At 38.5% G+C, this 22,660-nt stretch overlaps 2 protein-coding genes across 2 annotated transcripts in view; one reads left to right on the top strand and one right to left on the bottom strand.

Moving 5' to 3' along the window:
- The first annotated feature begins 1,785 nt into the window (after positions 1-1,785).
- LOC124271871 (39S ribosomal protein L51, mitochondrial-like) lies at positions 1,786-4,939 on the top strand. The gene is made up of 3 exons (XM_046707027.1): positions 1,786-2,184; positions 3,672-3,776; positions 4,462-4,939. Exons 1-3 carry the CDS (start codon positions 1,917-1,919, stop codon positions 4,680-4,682), a joined length of 594 nt encoding a protein of 197 aa, XP_046562983.1. The 5' UTR covers positions 1,786-1,916; the 3' UTR covers positions 4,683-4,939.
- An 8,529-nt stretch (positions 4,940-13,468) lies between these two features.
- Positions 13,469-22,660, bottom strand: part of LOC124271870 (calmodulin-binding transcription activator 1-like) — a 47,668-nt gene continuing 38,476 nt past the window's right edge. The window contains 7 exon segments of the mRNA XM_046707026.1: positions 13,469-14,197; positions 17,551-17,586; positions 19,421-19,451; positions 20,557-20,619; positions 21,245-21,423; positions 21,617-21,765; positions 22,313-22,503. Coding sequence (XP_046562982.1) covers positions 14,138-14,197; positions 17,551-17,586; positions 19,421-19,451; positions 20,557-20,619; positions 21,245-21,423; positions 21,617-21,765; positions 22,313-22,503 — 709 coding nt within the window. The 3' untranslated portion in view covers positions 13,469-14,137.

Below are 22,660 nucleotides of genomic sequence, written 5' to 3'. Positions count from 1 at the left end.
AAAAAGTCATAACATAGATTACATGTGCATGTAGTATAAACGGAAGCAGTGTCAATATCGATCATATTTATGTCAGTCAGCGCTTAGGTTCGTCAACGGAATTGTAACAACCTAAGACACTGTTATCGTTCATTATTTATTATTCACTTGGGACTCTAAAGGTGTGTTGTTTTCCTCATGGGCAATGGAAATATTGATTAATCATTAAAGATTTAAGACTATTTAAGGTTAAGGCTCTGGCAAAAGCTACCCTCCAACAATTGAAACTTCTGTGCGTTTAATTACTTGTAACAACATAAATTATCTAAAACCATTAACTACATTCCTCTCCACTGTATTAAAACTAAGAAGTAAACCCACCACTACAACTAATTGACCCTGTATTTCAATCGTTATCCTATATCCAGCATGTATGTATTCTTTATATTTGCACTATGTTGTATTATGGGCCAATGGCCTACATTACTGAAATAAAATGTCTGTCTGTCTGTCTGGCAAAAGCTACCTGTATGAGTATATAAGCACTTCAATTTGAAGAGATCCATAGAGCGAGTCTTTCCACGTTGTTTTGTGGTAAACGCTTAAGGATGAAGGTGAGATGATTTCACACGCGGGCGTTGAGCTATGTTGATGCAAAATGCTTCCCAAAGTGCCACACTTCTTTCAGGATATTATCATATGGACCTGCATGAAGCAATGTACTTTGGAAACGGAGGTTACGAGAGATTCTTTTTACGTCACTTTGTAATCACTTACGTAATAAGGTTTCAATGGATGGTGGGACAAAAAGCAATGCGATGACTGATGACGTCACCGGTACCATATCAGCTCACACTTGAATTCACCTATAATATATTGAACCCATCCATTCATTGATTACACAATGCCATTTTAGAAAGTGGTCAAATGTAACATATATTATATTTGGGATTACTCTTTCTTTGTAAAGTACAAATTCTAGTACTTTTGGGGGGTTAAGTCCCCATCCGGGATTCGAACCCGCACCATCCATTCAACATGAATTTGTCTTACTCAGGCTCTGACATTTTGTAATTGTGAGGGCCATTCGCATCTATCGTACACTGTTTTGACTATTTTCTACGTATACAGTCAGACCTCGTTAATACGAACACTTTGGGTTTTTTAAAAAAAACGTTCGGATAGTGAAAAGTTCGTACTGCTGAAACCACAGTATATGCACCGAGTTACTTCCCCTTGATACAACTACAACTTAAATAAAATTATTTTTGAATGAAAATGCTAGCTTACATTTATAACGTCCAGATAAACCACGAAAGAAGCAAAAACTATGGCGATTTTTTTCCATTTGTGACATGTCATAACATGCCCGTGCATTTTTCGTTTATATTTTCATTTTTACGTGATCAGAAAATTATTATAAAAAGATTTCTTAAATAATATGTATGGTTGCCTATTTCCCGATATCAGTGGCTTTCCGCTCGGTAACATGACACAACAACGGAAAATACCTCCGTTTTCGAAGCTTCGTATGAAAAACATGGGAGGCGAATCGTTTGATGTCGGGTATCGTTCGAAAGCTCTGAACATCAACAACATAACTGTACCCTTGCCGAGAGTATTTTCACAGTTGTAAGAAGCGATTTTATTGGATAAAGATTGGTTTCTAATGACGCTTTTTCGCCACAGTCTGCTATAAGGGTCGTGATTGGTATATACTTTTCCAGGTTTGGTGATTTTACGCTCGTGCAGTTATTACACTCGCGTAACCCACGGGTATGGACATTGAGTTATCGTTCTTGTTTCATTTACCCAGAAGTCCCGATTACATATGTCTGCGCCCATGGAAGAAATGCTTCTTTTATGCGCTATCTGAGTATAACCAGTCTCAGTTATGTAAAAAGAAGTAAACGAACGTCACCAGTACTTTAGCAAATATGGCATCTTTATGGAGACAGTTCTCTAAGCTTAGCTCAGTCGCGAACGTTTATGCGAAGGCATGTCTTCAGCAGAGCAAGGTGTTGGCAAACCGGCCAATATTTGGATCTTTTGAACTACATCGGGTCATGGCTGTTTCATCTGCTGTTAGTCAGTCCAAATGTGCGTCATCCAGCTCTCGTCAGACTACAGAGTACACCCCACCGTCGCCGTACAGAAACCCGGGACCGAGAAGATACGGATATGTTCCCAAAATGTTTGCAGGAGGTGAGATTTCATTTGGCTTAATCATGTTAATCTGGGTCTGTATTAGAATTGATCTTCAGTAAGTTTAACCCTTGCTTTTCGTAAGAGGCGACTAACGGGATCGGGTGGTCAGGCTCACTGGCTTGGTTGACACATGTCATCGGGTCCCAATTGCGCAGATCGATGCTCATGCTGTTGATCACTGGATTGTCTGATCCAGACGGTGTAAAACTAAACTCCACTCCACTTACTCACTCACTTTTGCGCGCTCCCGGTATCAGGGGTTTTCGACGATGTAAGACAAAAATGTAATTGCATTTATACTTTTATTTTACTAACCTTGAGTGATGAAGGATAAATTCATCTATTTCACACAAAAATATCAAGTGTTTCATACGACAAAGATTGCATTGATGACATCGTATCGGCGAAACTGTTGCCACTTTCCACATTTGGGGATTTTGTACGGGTTTTCGACGATGAGCCATACTTTTCGCTCAGCACTGCGAGGGAGTATTGTGATCACAAGGCTTCCTATTTATATATTGCCTGTCACAAGCAGATGACTGATCTTATTGAATTTTCGCTTGCTATTTTTTTGTTATAAAGGCAACTGATTTTGCATCTGAAGTGGTATTCTCGGGTAAATAATATTGATGTTTGTTTGCTTTTATGTAACTTATCTTCCGGATTTCCATTGTCATTAAAACTTCTCATGACATCTGCCCTACCGATGAAACTGCTTGTGCACTCCGATTGCGCAAGTACTCCCAAGTTACAGCGCAAGCAGTGCAATAGTCGAAATCACCAGAATGTCGAACTCAGTTCGCTTAGTGATATGTTAAATGTTTACCTTGGCACTGAATTCCTCAAAATGCATCATTTTGTGCTCCGTAAATAATCCCTCGGGAACAGCATTAGACTGACATTTAGTTCCAGAAATAAACATAACTGTTTTAATAATACATGTGTGTATATCTGCAAGAGACAAAAAAGAAATCCTGGAGCTGAGATGAATTCTGTGTTTCAGGGCAATCGTTCTAAACAACCTGGACTAATCTTTTTATTTTCTCTTGGGTCTCAGAGATAGACTAAAACTGGATCCGTGTAGCTGTATTCAGCAACGATCATGATAATAATATCCAATTTGCACAAGAAGTGTTATTCTGATGTTCAGTATGGCTACCTTGGGAGCCATATTGTTAAAGCAAGATATTGGCATTGTCTCGATATCCAGGTGAGCTACAGTGCCCTGACACTACTCTTACATACATACAAAGACACTCTTATGTATATGCATATAAACAAATAAAATCATGGTGGTATATAATTGTCCATGAGATATATTCCGAATGTAATCATGGTAATATTAATAGGTGGATATGAACACCCTCATTCAATAAACACTCCCAAAGGAAGTTTATTCTGAATCATTGAATCAGTTCTGTTATGTCAGTCATCTTATTTCTGAGTACCGGTCATTAACATATATATTTTTTTTGTTACAGGCGTACTGCCACGGTATGGAAGGAGACCTCTGCCAATACCAACATACAAACAACCTGACAATTGGAGTAAGAAGAAAGCATTGTTTGGACAAAATGACTACATTGGTGAGACTGATAGAGAACTTTATCCAAGCACATGTACCACTGGACATCACAGATCAACAAAAGTAGATGATAGGAGCAGAGTTCAAACATTGAAATTTTCATGATTTTGGATGCTGAGATGATGAAGTGTCGCCAACAAGCAAAACAATATCTAATTGCACTTCTTCAATTCAGACGAAACATTTGCAGCAAAGATATTTTCTTTAGTATATTTGTACGAATTCACAACTTGAATATAGTATTTACCACTGTTTACATGTGTATATTTACAAATGAAACTGCTATCACCCCTAAGTTTATAATAGAATTCTAAATCTGCAGTCTTAGTGTTTTGGGCTGCCAATTAGTTATCCAGTTCAATGGCAGGACTACTCACATAATTCTCCGGACACATTTCAGGCCAGGGCTTCCAACTAATTTGGTGATGCGTAAATTTATGATTTACAGTATTCATTATGTAACATCCTTATTAAGGGTTGGTGTATCAGGTTGAGTGTGCAGGCGGTTTTTCCAATATCCTTATAAAATAATGATATGAATGCGAAATGAAGCAAGAGATTTGTGCAGTTTGTGTCTATATTTAATTACGATGGATGTGAAAATGATGTTTTTTAAACTTCATTAGACTGTCAAGGAATGGAAAGCACACAATAATTTTGGCCGTTTCCTATGATTCTGCTTCCAGATATTCTTGGGAGTGGGAATGTTCACCCTGTGGATCTGATGCGAGGTCCTGAATGGCTTATTGGCTTCAATGGCAATGAACTTCAGCGACTGCTGCGGCGGATGCGTTTCCAAGGCAACAAGCTGAAGACATTATACCCTACCAAGTACTTTCAGACACGGAAGAGAATCAACTTCCTCTATAAAAAGTATAACAATCATCGAATCTCAAAAAATAGATAATCCAATTATTCATTAGAAATCTTGTATGCTGTTTTTGAAATCGGACTTAAGTGAAGCTTTGTGACCATCCTTACCAATTCTTACATTGTTAAATAAGAAAACAATTAGGTATGGTTGATCTCTGTCATGTGTTCATTAGTTCCACAGAATGAAAAGCATGAGGGAATAGTTGTATACTTTCATAGATGTTACATTTAGCGTCCAAGGTGTTGATTAGTTGGATATGTATGAGGGCTACAACCAATCCACTATGAGCAGAATATGATACATATCACAAATATTGGGCGGTGGGGTAGCCTAGTGGTTAAAGCGTTGGCTCGTCACGCCGAAGACCCGGGTTCGAATCCCCACATGGGTACAATGTGTGAAGCCCATTTCTGGTGTCCCCCGCCGTGATGTTGCTGGAATATTGCTAAAAGCGGCGTAAAACCATACTCGGTCAGTCAGTCAGTATCACAAATATTGGTGAGTGAATATGAAAACTAGGTAAAAATACAATTACAAGTCAGTAGTTGATTATTCTTCATGTTCAGTAAAAAAAATAATTATTTTTTTTATTTTGACCATGTTGACACTTTTAATTTATTATGACAATGTCCATGGACATTTCTGTCAAATTATCAATGATTGTACATTAAAAAAGATATTTAAAAAAGAATTATTGATAATTATGCTGCATGGCTTGGATATATTCTGCATATCTTGCTTTGTTAATGACACTGAAAACTTGATTCTAGTGATTTCAAATACAATGATTGTGAATAATTGAATTCATGAAGGGATATGGATCAATTCACCAAATTGTAACAGCCCTAATATGAAGACTGGTGTTCTCAGCCTGTGCTAGTCAATTTCTTCAAGCTGTACATATGCCAACATGTAAATTTCAGGTATTGTAAGAAGTGAAGATGTAATTCTGGTAAACGTGAACAAAGTGTGTGAAGTGTTGACTGAGAAGTGTGAATAAAGAAATTCAAAACAATCTGGTTACTTTGGTCTTTTGGAGTGGAAGGTTGGTGCTCATGCTTTGTGTCCTCTCCTTCCCTCACATCCATACACAGATGAGGTGGTGGGATAACCTAGTGGTTAAAGCGTCCGCTCATCATGCCGAAGACGCGAGTTCGATTCCCCACATTGGTACAATGTATGAAGCCCATTTCTGGTGTCCCCTGCCGTGATATTGCTGGAATATTGCTAAAAGCAGCTTAAAACCATACGTACTCACTCCATACACAGATACATGCGAGTTTGTGCGTATATATTGTACAGTTATCTTGAGAGTTAAACAACTGTTGGAAAATCCAGGTGGAATATTTTGATTGTCACCCCAGGTGCTAATGTAACGAACTGATGGCTTCCTTGCCATCTTACTGGTGGGTAGGCAGGCCATTGTGTTGAGGAATGGGTACAGTGTCGATGATTGGTCTATGATGTGTAGACAAAAATGGTCTCCAGGACCAATATGTCATAAAAAGAATACTGAATCGGACCAAATTTGATAAAATGTCTGCTATCACTGACAGACTGACTGAGTTTAGTTTTATGCTGCTTTTAGCAATATTCCAGCAATATCACAGCGGGGGACACCAGAAATGGGCCTCACACATTGTGCCCATGTGGGGAATTGAACCCGGGTCTTCGGCGTGACGAGCCAACGCTTTAACCACTAGGCTACCCCACCGCCCCTGTTTTCTATCAAACAAAATAGAATTCAGTGTATTTCACTGGTCCACAAAGACAGCTGAGGGATCTTAGGCATGTACTTGTGTGAAATATCAAACCTAGGACTTCAGGCCAAAATGTCACTCACATCATGTGACATGGAATCCATTAACCACATGCTGACCCAAGATGTCCATCACTGATGACATCCTCACCATCACTCACAAACAACTAAAACATGTACAATTTTAACTGCAAACAGTTTATTACAAATAAAAAGATATCATAAATCGGAAATAATTTCAAAAGTAAACAACAGCTTATACCATGATACCGTAACAGACGTACATTGAAAGAGAATGCCAATGTATCAGTGACATAAGGAGCCTCACATGGTGTTGTCAATGAGAAGTGTGGAAGTAAATTTAATGATTTCACTTGCTTCGCGTTAATTCAACAAATTGTCTTAATGTTAGAATAAACACAACTGTATTGAAAAAATAATTAATAACTTATTAGACCATGATGAATGAAACAGCTCATATGACTCTGGCATGGAGCTTTGATAAAGATGAAAGGAGCTTAAAAATTGTTCGTAAAATTCAATTTTGTAATATATCTAAAGGACATTTCACAACATGTAAAACTACTATCAAAACTATGCAAAACACTCCTGAATAGCAATGGTGATTGAATTATACCAGGCAGAAGGATGTGCATAAATCGGGTTCAATATGGCTGTGCTGTGTTACCATGGCAACATTTTTAGGGAAAAAATATGGTTTTATCACAAGGGTTACAAGAATAGGAAGTGACCACTGATTTCGTCAAAATGACCTCGAACAAATACCTGATAACATATGGCTTCAGAGATCAATGCAATGGCAATGACATTTGACAATGACCTTGACATTACACTGACCCTTGACATTACAGTGATGTCATAACTCACATGGACCTATCACAAGTACAATGACCCTCCAGTTGATTTAACAGATATACATCAACTGTGAAACATGTTCAGTGTAACAAGGAATCAATGGTAGTTTCATCTTGAATGGATTGTGCTAGATTTGTTTCAAAGACAAACAGTGTGGCTATATTGCACAATAAAAATAGAATTGAAGAATTGACAAATATGTACAATGACAAGCGCTAGCACGGCTGCGGTGCCTGTGATCCCATGCAGTTCAACATTGGTGAGCATGTATTACAAAAATCTACAATGTCTGTAAGACACAAGCTTCACCACTGTCCAAATATAACTTGAAAATGCAAACCTATTTTGCAAAATCAAAATGCAGTAAAGCTCAATATTTCAATTCATTGACTTGCTTGTAATTTGTAATCATTTCATTTAAAACCAAACGCACACAAAAATAAATATCCCTCATTTACCTCCCAGTAGAAAACTTGAACAAAAATAGAAAAAAAACCTTAATTGGGTAGCACCATGCATAATCAAATGCTAAAAAGCATTAACCTGAAAACCCCCCAAACTAACTGATCACAGACGATTACTTGTATCTGTTGTAATTTGAATAGTATAACAGAGAAAGTATACTAACCGTATGTACCTCTAGTAATCACATAGTCAACAGGCACAAGCTGACACTGCAAATGAATGACTTGCTTACAATCAGCGCATGGCTACTAATAATTAGTAATGTAATCACATGTCATGGGATAAAGGGAAGCTATACCATACTGACAGTGCCTCTGAAGCCCTATTTACAGGATAAGTAAACAACAGTTACAGGCAAACAATATATAATGTCAAATACAACCATATACAATTTCTTGCAGCTAACAATCAACACTAAAATAGTTTTACATAACACAGTAACTTGGGGCAGTAGATACGCTGGATGGTTTGGACTTCTGGTACATTGGACAGGATTTCATGTATTATCAGTGATCGGTCCTGAACTCGATAGAGAGACAAGGATTCCTCCTTAAAAGTCATTACAAATGCAATTTTTTCATAAAGAAAAAAACAAGCTTTTACAAGAATCCGACACGTGTAATCCAATGAAAGTAGAGGGGTTAAATATATTGGTCAGTGAATACCTTTTCTATTGTGAATTGTATTTAATGCTGTTTCCTGCTATATATCACAGCATTGCAATCTGATGTTGGAGGAAAGCCTAAAGTGACACAGGTCTTTGATGTTTACCAATTCAGGGAAACCCACAAGCACAGGTATGGTGGCAAAAAACCTGGAAACATTATCAAGGTGAACATGGACTTGAACCAACAGGGGGAGGTTTGCCTAGGAGTAAACATTTTAGACAATCATTTATATCAGTTCACTGGACAATTTAAACATATTATGGATTGGTGAAGTGAACAATGGCTTAAAACCAGAGATTTCCATTCCGTTTAGATTGCCTGTTTTTCCTTAGGGTCATACCTTTTACAGATCTCAACAGTCGAAAGGGTACCTATCAAATTGCCCATTAATTATTAACAAAACTGATTTAGTTTCATGGAGGTTTCAACTGATTCTGTTGTTTACAGAATGACTGTATGTACAGATATAATATGCATAAACCTTTGTCAGTTTTCTAAGCCCAAGAGCACTTATTATGATGAATACAGTACTAGAAAATACCTGAGTATGTTTATCAATATAAAGTTTCATGTTGCTGAGAAACTATACAATCTTAATAATTTGTTGAAGTGTGCCCCAGATGTTTGAGATAACATGTGCTAGCTGGGTTTCCGAAGTTTAATTTTGATAAAAATTAATGACTCAAATACCACCAGTATGTGTATACCAAGACCATCCATATTATTCACAAGTAATTATATATCAGTAGGATACAGATAACTACAAATTATGAATTAAAGTATATTTGGTCAAAGATTACAAGTTTATAGAAATCATATACTAGATATACCACTGAATGTCAATGTTGTTTAGCGTACTGATGTAAAATGTTTGATAATTCTAAAGTATTTAAAGTCCTTGATCTGCACCATGAGACCACCAGATTCTACTTCGGTTAACTGAAAACTAAAAGCACAACTAGATCATAACATAAATACATATCACAGTAAACAATAGTGTCATCAATAAATAAAACATTTCACAAAGGCATCAATAGGGGTGCACAATGTTGAAAACAAAACCAAAAAACCCAAATGATACGAATAAACAATGTTGATTGACATGCATGCTCCAAACTTAGGACCCTGGGAAGAACTAAGTACAGTATGATCGCACAAACACCCTGCTGAGGCTCAGCGAGCAAGACAGAGCATCACTTCCTGCTTTGTGGTTGTCCAGAATGAGGCTACTGCAGGAAGTAGATGGCGCCTGTGAAAGTGTGTTGAGATGACAGTGGAAGCTGATGAGGCATTCATACAGGGACGTATCAAACTGACAAAATACTAAATACCATTGGTGAAGGACAAATGTCTGTTCCTTATCCTGTCACTACACACCTTCAACTATTTTGACTTCCTTTTTCAAACAATAATCATTTAACAAGCCAACACTCGAGAGGGAGCATTATCGGTACAGTAACGAGCTTCAGTGCTAGAAAGACATGTTAAACTGAAGGACAAGTGGCTATTTGTCCTGAACTTGCATGGAAAGTTAACAAGAGCACTAAAAGGGACACGATGTTGGAGCAATCTGCGTCAAAACCATTAATCTTGCATTATAATCGAAAGAAAGACCTTACCAACAATAAAGTAAATATGTCTTAAACTACCAAGGAGGAATGTCACGGGCATTTTGAACTTGTCTTAGAAGAAGAAACTTTTGTGTGTACAAGTGTTAAAATATTGTATTGGAATAGCTTGATAGATCTATGGTGATACCATTGACAAAATTCCACCATTCAGTATATTAAATAACGGACAAAAAATATGATCTTTTGAGGCCTAACCTACAGTATGAGTGCACACACAGGACCCAGTGTCAGTTAATCTGAAAACATGCTTTGAATAACAGCCTTACTATATTTGTTCAATTAAATCAAAGTAAAGATTCAATGTTCTCCATACATCACTAAACACAACAAGGGGGACTTGATTAACATTTAATTCAACATTCAAATGATGAAGATGGGAAAAAAAATTCTCCAAATATAAAAATCTAGATTTAAGAAAACAAGAAATTCTTTCCTCCATACAATGGCAATCTTTGAAGCTGAGCACTTATTCTTAATGCTGGTGACTCACCACAATGAACACTCATCTCACTGTCATAAGGCTCTTGTATTAGACATTCAGTAACAGGCAGACATAATTTCTACCAACAGAAAATGCTGCATAAACAAGTGTTCATTTGTTCATTGGTAAAAATAGCTTGAAAACTATTTCTCTCATAAAATGAATTCATGTCAAATGGGTATTGATTAGAATCAAACAAAAACTATGAATTCAATAATGACTGCATTTATGGTAATTTTATAAATGAAGGAAAACCTCGGCTCAAGCCTTCAGACTGGAGAGGTTTTTTTCAGGATTTTCATGTTGGGCGGTACTCACGCTGACTGATTCAACATGATACAGTACTTCCTCTCTGCCCAGTCTCTCAGTACTTCCTGTTGTCTCAGTCTAACTAAAGGCAGCTGATGAGCCCATGGGCAAAGAGCCAGACACTGTGCTTCTTTAATGAATTCATACGACTTAAACATTTAATCATTGTACAAAACAAATGCAATGGAAACTAATGGAAAATATAACTGAATTTCTAATCCAAATATTATGTTTGCTTTATAAAAAAGCTTTAAAAGCTCAGAAGTAACAGTTGGTATTTTCTTTACATAACATGATCAAGATATATTTTGTGGCCATATACTTTGTGTGGGCTTCTAATATCTGTGTGCAAAGTTGACTTAAAAATATAAATATTTCAACATGCATATTTCTTGCATTAACTAGAAAGCTGGATTAAATCTGAATAATTTCAAAGTCTGACAACAACTGGCTGTACAGTTTAGTCACAAACATAACGAGTCTGTTGCTAGGATATTAACAGTTAAGTAACATGCAGGAACATTCTTAATACCTAGGGACTGATGTCATCAACAAGTGGAGAAATGAAAGACCAGTTTAACAGCGTAAGTAGGACATGGGGAATTATCACAGAAATAGGAAACAGACAATGCTGACCAAGCAACATCGCAGTTCGTCGGTGAGCCATCAACAGCTGACTCAACGTGAGCGTGTTATCAGCTTTATGTTCAACCAAAATGTCTTCAGTTACAATCAGAGAACTGGTTTAGACCTTGGTTCGAACCAGAAAAAGTTCAAGTTTGAACAATGGCCACCGCCTCCTGTTTGTCTCAAGGTGTAACTCTTCTCGATTACCTCACAGCGAGGTGGGGGTTGATTATATCCACCAACAAATGTTAGAATGAACCATTATCAACCATTTGACCTTGACGTTTAACTTATGTTGGCTAGGAACACTGCTTCAGGTAATAACATAACATGAAACATTTCCAGATTATAACTAGTGGTTAGGAAAGTAATGTCGATAACCACAAAGATGACAAAGACTGACAAGTGTTGTGCAATAGATCATAAACCAAAGGATAAGGTAAAATCATGGCATTTTGGGCTCACAGGATCTACAAAATTTGAGAGATTAGCAAAGCATTTAGGAATCATTTTGAAACTTTTCACATCTCAGATGAATGAACAATAACCTTACTCATACATGTGTCAGATTTATAACTTGACTCCCTCAATGGGTAGAGAGAAGAATTATGAAAAGGAGATTAACTTAACAACATGTTATAGGTTTTTCCCATATTTGATCTTAAGCAAGTCACTGATAGTAGCTGACTTTCTTTGGAACTTGTACAGACAGCACAAACATGTGTCAAAAGAAATCATCTTGGGATATGGACTAGGTCATGGTTGTTTTGTCTTGAAGAAAAACTATTCAGCGACACTAAGCCATACTTACATTCTTGATCATATATGATCATCAGAACTACTAGTTTGAGTATTTAAAACATTTCTAGAACGGTACAATTTCCCTTTTCCTGTAAGCCGTAAGTAACGTGATTCTACATCATCCATCAGATCCAGGACTAAATAAGCACAACACAACACGAGATATGTCCTCGTATCTTGGATCTTGAGATTAATACAATGTCTAGCAGATACATCAAGAACCTTTTGAAACAATCTTCTGATCACAGACTAACATTCTCGTGGAAATGATTCAGATATATTCTGTTTTTACTGGAATTTCAGATACACCATCTGTATATATACGATTCAAATTCTCAGTTCACTGACATAGTTTCATGAAATATTTCTTTCCATCAATTCTGATGTACTGCTAATTATCAAATTATTCTGATGTAAGAAATAATACCATTTGAAACATACAACCTGGAAAATATATCTTTTATGGACAGGCGATAATTAATGTTTCTACATAACAATATTATGGTATATTTCCGGTATATACTTTCATTGTCATAAAGATACATGTCAACTTGTCAAACTGCTAAAATGGTCATGTACATGCATTAGACACATTAAGACCAAATCCACTGATTCTCTGCTGAGTGAAACCACTTGCTGTTGATAATGTTGATGAGCCAAGTATCAGAATCAATTGAGAACAGAGTAGTCAAGTGTTGAGCAGTGTCTGTGAAGTGCAGCTTAGAGAGACAATCAATGCAGGGGCAGAGAAGAGGGTGGGGCACCTTAGAGAAGCTGGGGCCACTATGAGGAGAATCCACTGCAGGATGGGCGTGTCCATACTCAATCCGCTGCACGTTTTCACCATGGGAAGAACTGAAGACATGTTCACATCAACGTGGGTTATGTCTTTCAACAAGACACTGGCTGACAAACATCAATGTAGATGGTGTGATCTGTCACCATAGCTGCCGAATTTCCCAAAGTTCTATTTTCTTACAATCTCCCGGTCAGGGCCCCAGCTCTAAGTAAGCCTAAGATCTCAGACTTTTCTGAGTAGCATTCGAACCTCCTATGTTACAGTATAGGAGGCACCTAATGCTTGAATCTTAGGCTTACTGAAACGAGGCCCAGGATGCCAGACTACATGAATCGTCTACAGTTGAATACAGACATGTGATTCTGAAACTCAGCAAATAATTTTATCGCTTTGTTTCTACTTCAATTTCTTAAAATACCATTGTGGAGAGCTTGATTGGACAGACATAACCTCCTAAATACGACTCCATACCAATCGAGAAACAAGCAACATTCATATCCGACAATGTGAGGCTAAATAATGACCATCTCCTTATTAGTGTATGAAAACTTAGTCGTCGTAATTTTTTTCATACAGACTGGTATATTATTTGTGATGATAAAGGAAAACATGTATTCGAGACAGTTGGCAGCTATTAGTGACTTATCATACCTTGAAAGCCCATAACGAGCCATTGACAAACTTGAAACAGCAAAGGGCTGAAATTGTGGGTACTTCACGGCAAGCCTATTTCCATAGCTTGTTCACAACGCAGTTTTTCAACGCACATACAAACAATACACACCATTTAATATCTCGTCCCAACCCAGATTGAAGAGGCATGTCAAATCACGACACAGCTCAACAACAGTTTGTTCTTTGACAACTCCTCTGGAGACCATTGCTACTTAAGCAGTTCTCTCCCTTTGAACACAGCATGAAATGGGGATTTTGGATAAGACAGAGGTATGTCCTCCCATGGATGCCACAAAGATGAACAGCCATGCCCAGGCACAGATCCAGCAGTGGGTGGGCGTGTCCGTCCGTTATGGTGATTCACTCATCCTCTTCCTCAGGGTAGGGGATTTCTGGCTCAGCATCGACTGGTGGGGTTCCGTCTCTGGATGTGCTGTTTTGCTCGGGGGGTGGGGAGCTGCAATAAAGGTGGAGAATCTGTGGTTAGTAAATGAACTCTGTATGGACTAGCTGAATCTGGAAGTGTCTTGGTTAAATAGGTTGCATTGCAAAATAAATACACTACAATTTATTAACAATAGATATTTATAAAAAGATGATAAAACAGAGAATTTGTTGATGCATCATATTTTTCAGATAAAATAGCTGGGATTTCTTGAGTTTTTCTCGTAAATTCATATCAAGTGACTGAGTAATTGTTGTCAGTTTCCAATTCAACAAATGTATGTTAAACTCCTCAGAGGACCAATTCAACAAAGTTATCTTAGTGCTAAAACAATCACAACTCCCATAGTGAGTGAGTGAGTGAGTGAGTTGGGTTTTACGCCACTTTAAGCAATATTCCAGCAATATCACAGCAGAGAACAACAGAAATGGGCTTCACACATTGTACCCACATGGGGAATCGAACCTGCATCTTCGGCATGACGAGCAAACACATTAACCACCAGGCTACACCAAAACACACACCCCCAACACCCATAAACTTACAACAGTCATACTGCTAAGATCACTGTGTGTTACAGGTACCCGGAGATCTTCAAGAGAGTAATAATAATCCTCCAAGTCAATTATACTAAACAGATTCCCACTTTCACTGTCTTATAACAAAGATGTGAACTGGCAACATTCACACAGTGGTGGGGTACAAAAATATTGTAAAGTTGATGTGATTAAGCAAAAGATTTTCCTATAAGCAACACAAAAGAGTAGACTGAATAAGCTCAAGGTGGTGCAGATAACATACATGTTACAGTGTTACACTTGTGAAAAAAAAATACATGATACAGGGTACATTAAGTAAAGTACCTGACTTTGCACACAAGGCTAATTCATAATAGTAATATCTGCCCTATGTCTTATGGTGAGTGAGTGAGTTTAGTTTTACGCCACACTCTGCAATATTCCAGCTATATGGGGGCGGTCTGTAAATAATCGAGTCTGGACAAGACAATCCAGTGATCTACAGCATGAGCATCGATCTACACAATTGGGAAACGATGACATGGTGTCAACCAAGTCAGCGACCACCCGATCCTGTTAGTCGCCTCTTACAACAAGCATGGGTTACTGAAGGTTCATTCTAACCGGGACCTTCACGGGTACCTATGTCTTATGGTAGTCTTATGGTCTTATGGCAGTCTTTGTGTTTGGTCAATGCTTTATTGAATGAGGCCATGAAAGTGATATTTGCTCATTATCGGACAGAAGACTTGGGAATGCAGTATGGTAAAGAGCTACCTCTAAACCAGCATTTAATCGAATAGATTCCTACATCTAACTTAATAACAACCATTTCCTGCGAATGTGCCTTTTGTCTGGCAGTAGACTTGGGGACTCTGTAAGGTTGGTTGGTTTCTTGTTTAATGCCGCAGTCAGCAATATTCAAGCAATATGGCGGGGGGATTCAGTAAGGTGAAGAGCTACCTGGTACCAGCATTAAACAGAAAAGATTCCTGCCTATGTATGGTAAACAGTTTGCATGAGTGAGTGAGTTAAGTTTTACGCCGCTTTTAGCATTATTCCAGCAATATCACCAGAAATGGGCTTCACACATTGTACCCATGTGGGGAATCGAACCCGGGTCTTCAGCGTGACGAGTGAACGCTTTAACCACAAGGCTACCCCGCCGCCCCAGTTTGCATGACATTGCTCTTTGGCATCTAATAGATGAAATACAATAACACGAATATGACACGGTAAATCACTTCAGGCTCAGTACGTAAGCATTATGAAGTCTACAAAATGTAAAAGAGAATTAATTTACTTGTCATAATTCTAAGCAAATTTATGAATTAAGTACTGTTATTAGTGGATTATTGACTTTCCACTTGGAAGATAGTTAAGTCAGAGTAGTATTTCGGATAATATGATGGTATACAGTATCCATTAACCATCCTTCATAGAGTTAGAGAGTGAGGTAGGTATCACACTATTTGTATCAATCTAGAATTAAATATCCACTGTTGAAAAAAGAATGGGGCTTCCAATATTGTACCCGTTTGGGGAAATAAACCCTGTCTCAGTGAGTGAGTGAGTGAGTATGGTATTACAAGGCTTTTAGCAATATTCCAGCAATACCACAGCAGGGGACACCAGAAATGGGCTTCACACATTGTACAGTTGTGGAGAATCGAACCTGGGTCTTTAGCGTGACCAGCGGCCACTCTAACACTATCTGGGGGCTTGGGAATCTCTTATTTTGAAAATCATATAGAAAAACCCAAAGACTGACAGAATGAACATTATGCCATTTGAAATATTTTATATTAAGACCTTCACAACAATCGTGACACATTGCAGAGGATTGAGTCGTAGCTGTAGTTATATAATCATCACTGTGGATCAGCTGATGTGAGGAGAGAGCTGAGATTTACACAGGCTGTAAACAATATCCCTTTAGTGTAAGCCAGAATCATGGATATTGTGATATTGTACCGACAAACCAAACATCATAATCTGATGACTGTGGATAAATCTGGGATTAAAACACACCAGCAGCAGATCCTGTAACCTACTGGGTGAAACCTGTGCAAACAGTTGAAGTCTTCGTACACTTCACCCAGGTCAAGGTCATGGCTTAAAGGGCCGCTATAATGAAAGATCTCTTGACTATTTCTATGCATCATTCTGCTGTTATTGTTGTTTTTTCACTTCCATCATAAGATTCAAGTTGACAAGGTGGGTTCTGAATCATCTGAATCAAATTTGCCATGGCAGTCAACTTGGGAAGTGTCACTTTAAATATGTTTTATTGTTTAGCTCTGCACTGCAAAATTTCAGCTATATGATTGCAGCCTGTAAATAAGTGTGAGTGACTGAATTTAGTTTTACTCTGCACTCAGCAATATTCCAGCTATATGATGGCAGTCTGTAAATAATTTAGTCTAGCCCAGACAATCCAGTGATCAACAGCATGAGCATCAATCTATGTAATTGCGATACGATGACATGTGTCAACCAACTCAGCGAGCCTGACCACCCAATCCTGTTAGTCGCCTCTTACGACAAGCATGGGCTACTGAAGATTAATTCTAACCCGGATCTTCACGGGTCCTGTTAATATAAAAGTCTGGACCAGATTATCCACTTATTTAAATTATGAATGCTCCATTCAGTTTGTGTATGCCACCATGCTAACAGCAAAATCACAAAGCTTCCTTCCCATGTATGAAGTACACTCTTATGACACTCTGGTGCCCTATTGAAACTTATATAAGTTACAGTGGAAATGTTAGTACGAGGCTAAAGAGATCTAAATTAGAAAGGCATGAAATAAGCCGGTCTACATGTTGTATATGCAGGATGTACCTTTATCTCATTAGCATCGATGCGATGGTTGGATCTCTGAAAGCACCAATCACAGCATGCCAGATTCACAAGACAACAACAAGAGTCGGTCACATCATACAATTAAGTTCCACAAAATCAAATGCAGAGATGCCACCCACTAACTGAAGTAATTCAGCGTATTTTGGTTACCTGGGTCTAAAATTATTGCTTCATTTTGATGCAATTCAAACATCTTTTGCATTGCATTTTATCAAACAAATTCACCAAAACCTGTAAACCAGAGTTAAAACTAGTTGTCATGCAAATATTACTTGATGATACACATGGCAATGCCTGTGGTGAGGCTGATGAAGTAAAATTTCCTGCAATGTTTTAATATATGACCCTTAGGACATTGCAAATTTTGGTGACAAGTATCATGAATCCATCACAACTATAATGGTTGGCACCTCCGTAATGTGTTGACATACAGTGCAGATGAAACATATTAATGTACAAGATTCTGATCACAAACAAAGGACATTCATTCAGTCAAACACAGAACATAACAGACCATGAAAAACAAACAAATAATCAATTACTGTTTCTGGGGTAAAATACACATTTTCTAAACAAGACATATCCATACTATTTCACATTTTTCAGATAGGTTTTTAATCATCACATTGTTGAATGTTTGGAATAGACCCAGGCTAATCATGTGTGTGACTGACTGACTGACTCCCAGGCTAATCATGTGTGTGACTGACTGACTGACTCCCAGGCTAATCATGTGTGTGACTGACTGACTGACTCCCAGGCTAATCATGTGTGTGACTGACTGACTGACTGAGTTGGGTTTTACGCCGCTTTTAGCAATATTCCAGCAACATCACGTTGGGGGACACCAGAAATGGGCTTCACACATTGTACCCATGTGGGGATTCGAACCCGGGTCTTCGGCGTGACGAGCCAACGCTTTGACCACTAGGCTACCCCACCGCCCCAATCATGTGTGTGAATTTTATATTTCCAACAAAGAGTTTTTAACCACTCACACAAATTTGAACCCACCAAATTTGAGAGCTGGGGAAAAGACTTACATCATCAGATTACCATTAATCACACTCATGGGAGAGGAAATCACCAACTGTTTCTCTCCCTGATGCATGCTCAAGGCCTGAGAAAAAGCACAATCCACAAAATAACTAGTACTTGAAAGACCAACTCTTAAATAGAGTTAGATATGATGTCATCATGAGGAGAAACCTACATGCCTGAAACACATCTTCCTCCGCCAAATATGCCTTTTCAAGTTTTGAGATAATTCAGGAGCATGGTCAAAACAAGGCCAAAATATTTAAATATTGCAAAACCCAGAACATATATGTTCAAACTAAACAAATACCAAATTTCATTATACTCTGAACAAAAAAAGGACCCATAAAGGCAATATATAGCTCTTTGAACAAACTGACAAGTGAGCCATGACAAACAAGTCTCCTGAGCTAAAACTTGTGAATTTCTTAAATAATTATGACCACATCCGACCCGATTGAAACTTTTGTTGTATTTGAAGGGTCTAACTCTACATTTAATTCTATTTCTACCACTGAAGCACAGTTTAAAGAAATAAGATACAAAATACTGTTGACTTTGTAATATTCAACAAGCAAAACACTGATCAGAGCAATCAATGGATCTGTAATGGTTTATAGCTCAAAATATGCTTAAACTATGCAATAGACTAACATGTGAATATTTACGACGTGGTATGCACCAAAAATAAGGACAGGAAATTAAAGAGCACAATACAGTTCACAAAACCACATCAAACGACTTGTGAAATGCACACCAGCCATCACTAGCAGGCATCATTTAATGACATCTAGGCACACCTGTTACCTACCCTAATTGCATGCACAAGCTGCCATATATCTCTGTTAGCATGAAGTGAAGGAAACAGATACATTGTAAAACATGGTTAAATTCAAACATGTATTACAGCTACAGATTTCAATGGGTCATAATCCTTTGGACACCAGATATAAATTCATTCTTCCCTATAGCAAGATCATATCAAAATTTACAAATCTGCACAGTAAGGAAACAAATTGTGGTAAGCTAGTTGTTTGGTTGGTTGGTTGTTGTTTAATGTCACACTCAGCAATATTCCAACTGTATGGCGACGGTCTTTAAATAATTGAGTCTTGACCAGACAATCGAGTGATCAACAATATCAGAATTGATCTACACATTGATCTACGCAATGACTTGGTAAGCAGTTATGTGCATGTACTTGTGATATTTCAATAAGCTCAAACTACTGTTGTTCAGACCTGATCACTTTATCATCAATAAAATTGATCTGTAACTTGCAACGCCAGTCTGTGTGAAGATCTGTGGTCACCACCATACAGGTAATATAGGACAGTAGAAGGCAGATTTCTGAGACTGACTTATACATCATATCTCCATAATCAACAGCCTTTCTGCAATAATCTCCCCTGATTACTACAATTCTGAATTTGTAACCTCAACTTGTGTCCTAGCCATGCTTACACACTCCGCATTAAACACTAATAAACCTTAAATTGGATCTGTGAACATCCATTTTTAGTCTGATTATACAGCATAAATGATAAAACAAAAAGTCAATGATATCCCTCATTACAATTATCTGATCATGATCATACTCACCTTTGCATGTACCCGAAAAATAAGACCAAATATGGCTATCCATATTTTCTTTTGTATATAACATATATTACTCAAAACAGCAGTGCAGCAGATATGATTACAAGGTGTATATCATAAAAAAAATTTGATTTCATCCACATGTGAAAACAGTTTGTACATGTATAACCGCTTGATCCCTGAAATTAATTTTAACCTGTTGTGTTGTCTTAATAAGCATCCCGTCTCCATTTCCAAATCACCCACAGCACTAACAACAGCAAATACATTAAGCTCAAAGGGTATGTTATGTAGGTAAAGGGTCCACTCCATTCTGATGCCTCACATGGGCTGATGTAATCTACATACCTATCTGCTGCATCAGCAGACAGCTGTCGACCCTCCTTCTCTGTCTTCCTCTGATAGTGAGACCTGAAACAATACACACCATCATGATTGCTGATCTGGCAAAATACGCTCCCTGCTACAAGGTAATGTCAGTTGCACACAAAGCAGTCAATTCTACCCTGTTCAGAGCCATGCTAAATGGTAATGGTAACTGACTTTCCATCCAATTTTGGTTCACAATAATCCAGGGGCGGTGGGGTAGCCTAGTGGTTAAAGCGTTGGCTCGTCACGCCGAAGACCCGGGTTCGAATCCCCACATGGGTACAATGTGTGAAGCCCATTTCTGGTGTCCCCTGCCGTGATGTTGCTGGAATATTGCTAAAAGCGGCGTAAATCCCAACTCATTCAGTCAGTCAGTCACAATAATCCAGGACAGGGAGTAGTGATGAATGCTTCTTTACAGTATTCCAGTTACTTTGTGACGAGTCAGCATATTGGTAATCAAAATTGATACAGGATGGAGGCATTCAGACTATGATGAAACCCACAAGTATTGTATGGTGCTGACAGAATGAGGACCCTAAATGTTTCTGGCTTCTGATTCAAACCCATCAACAGCAGGTTCTAGCTCTGTGAAGGGATGCAACTGTTTACAGGAAATTGTGGCACCTTAGACCAATGGAGCTTCTTGCTAGAGGTAAAGACACACCTGTATCTCTGCTGGATGATGACGGACTGGTTGCGACCCTTCTTCAGTCTCTCCGGCCCTTGTCGCTGCAGGCCAGCCGCAGGATCTCGGTTCTTTTTGAGACGTTTCTGTGCGTAGTAACTCCTGAACTGATTCTGGATCAAAACTGCTGCCTGGGTCATCTTCTTGAAATATGCATACTGAAACATACAGTGAGTGAAAAGGTGAGGGGTGTGTGTATATGAGTGAGTGAGTGGGCGGAGTCTCAGGTAAGTTTCTAACAACATTTTGTATTGCTCCAGATACAGCAATGTTAACTACCATGACTACAGCTGACAAATTCATCAAAGCTTCAGTGCAAAGTGATGCTTTGTGCCAGGAGTCTAACAGTACCTGTTTGTATCGCCTATAGTAGCTCTGGATCAAGATGGCGGCTTCTATCTCCTTCTGACGCTGCTGCTGCAGTTGTTGTTTATCCCGATACAGTCGGTACGCATTCTGGATCACCTTGGCAGCCTCGTACAGCTTTCTCTGTTCCTGATCTGAATAGAGAGAAGGATACTTGCAAAGTGGTTCCAGAAGAAGGATCTGCGAGGGAGGGATACTTAACAATGCAGTGGCTTTAATACCAGCTTTGGTACATCACAACCATGATGGTACATCACAACCTTCCAACACTCATTTATTACCTCTTCCATGCAAGCAAAGGATGCTGCTGATGCACTCAGTCCTGGAATATCCACAGACAAAAAACATAGGTGACAGTGAGCCTACCTTTCTGATGAATCTCCACATGAATACAAACATGGGGAACAGTCATGTACCTTTCCTTGGAATCTCCATGGAGACGCAAACATGGGGGACAGTGATGTACCCTTCCTCGGAATCTCCATGGAGATGCAAACATTGGGGACAGTGTTGTATCTTTCCTTGGAATCTCCATGGAGATGCAAACATGGGGGACAGTGTTGTATCCTTCCTTGGAATCTCCATGGAGATGCAAACATTAGGGACAGTGTTGTATCTTTCCTTGGAATCTCGATGGAGATGCTAACATGGGGGACATGGAATCTCTACAGAAACACAAACCTGATAGTGTGAGTTGTGAAAAGTCCTTCTCCATGTACGTGGCAGGCGCGTTGAAATACTCGGTGAAGTCAGCAGTAGTGGGGGGCGGTGAGTCTAGGGTGAAGCTATAGGAACTGTAGGGGCTGTAGGGACTGGGTAGACATGTGGAGTCTGGGCTCAGGGAGGAGGCAGGTGTGCCCAGATCTGTGTACCTGTAACACATAAAGTTACACAGCTATTGGAGAGTGAACTTCGTATTGCATAATTCAAGCCATATCAGGTCTGTGTGACTGGAGCACATGTTTACACTGCTGGAGGAGTGAGTTTCATTTATTTTGGAATGATATATTTTGCAGATGTATCTGGCAT

This window comes from Haliotis rubra, unplaced genomic scaffold (assembly GCF_003918875.1).
Source record: "Haliotis rubra isolate DU_JTF1 unplaced genomic scaffold, ASM391887v1 Scf164, whole genome shotgun sequence".
NCBI lineage: Eukaryota > Metazoa > Mollusca > Gastropoda > Lepetellida > Haliotidae > Haliotis > Haliotis rubra.
Note: the sequence above shows the minus strand (reverse complement) of the source record. Positions and strands in the feature narration are given on the sequence as shown.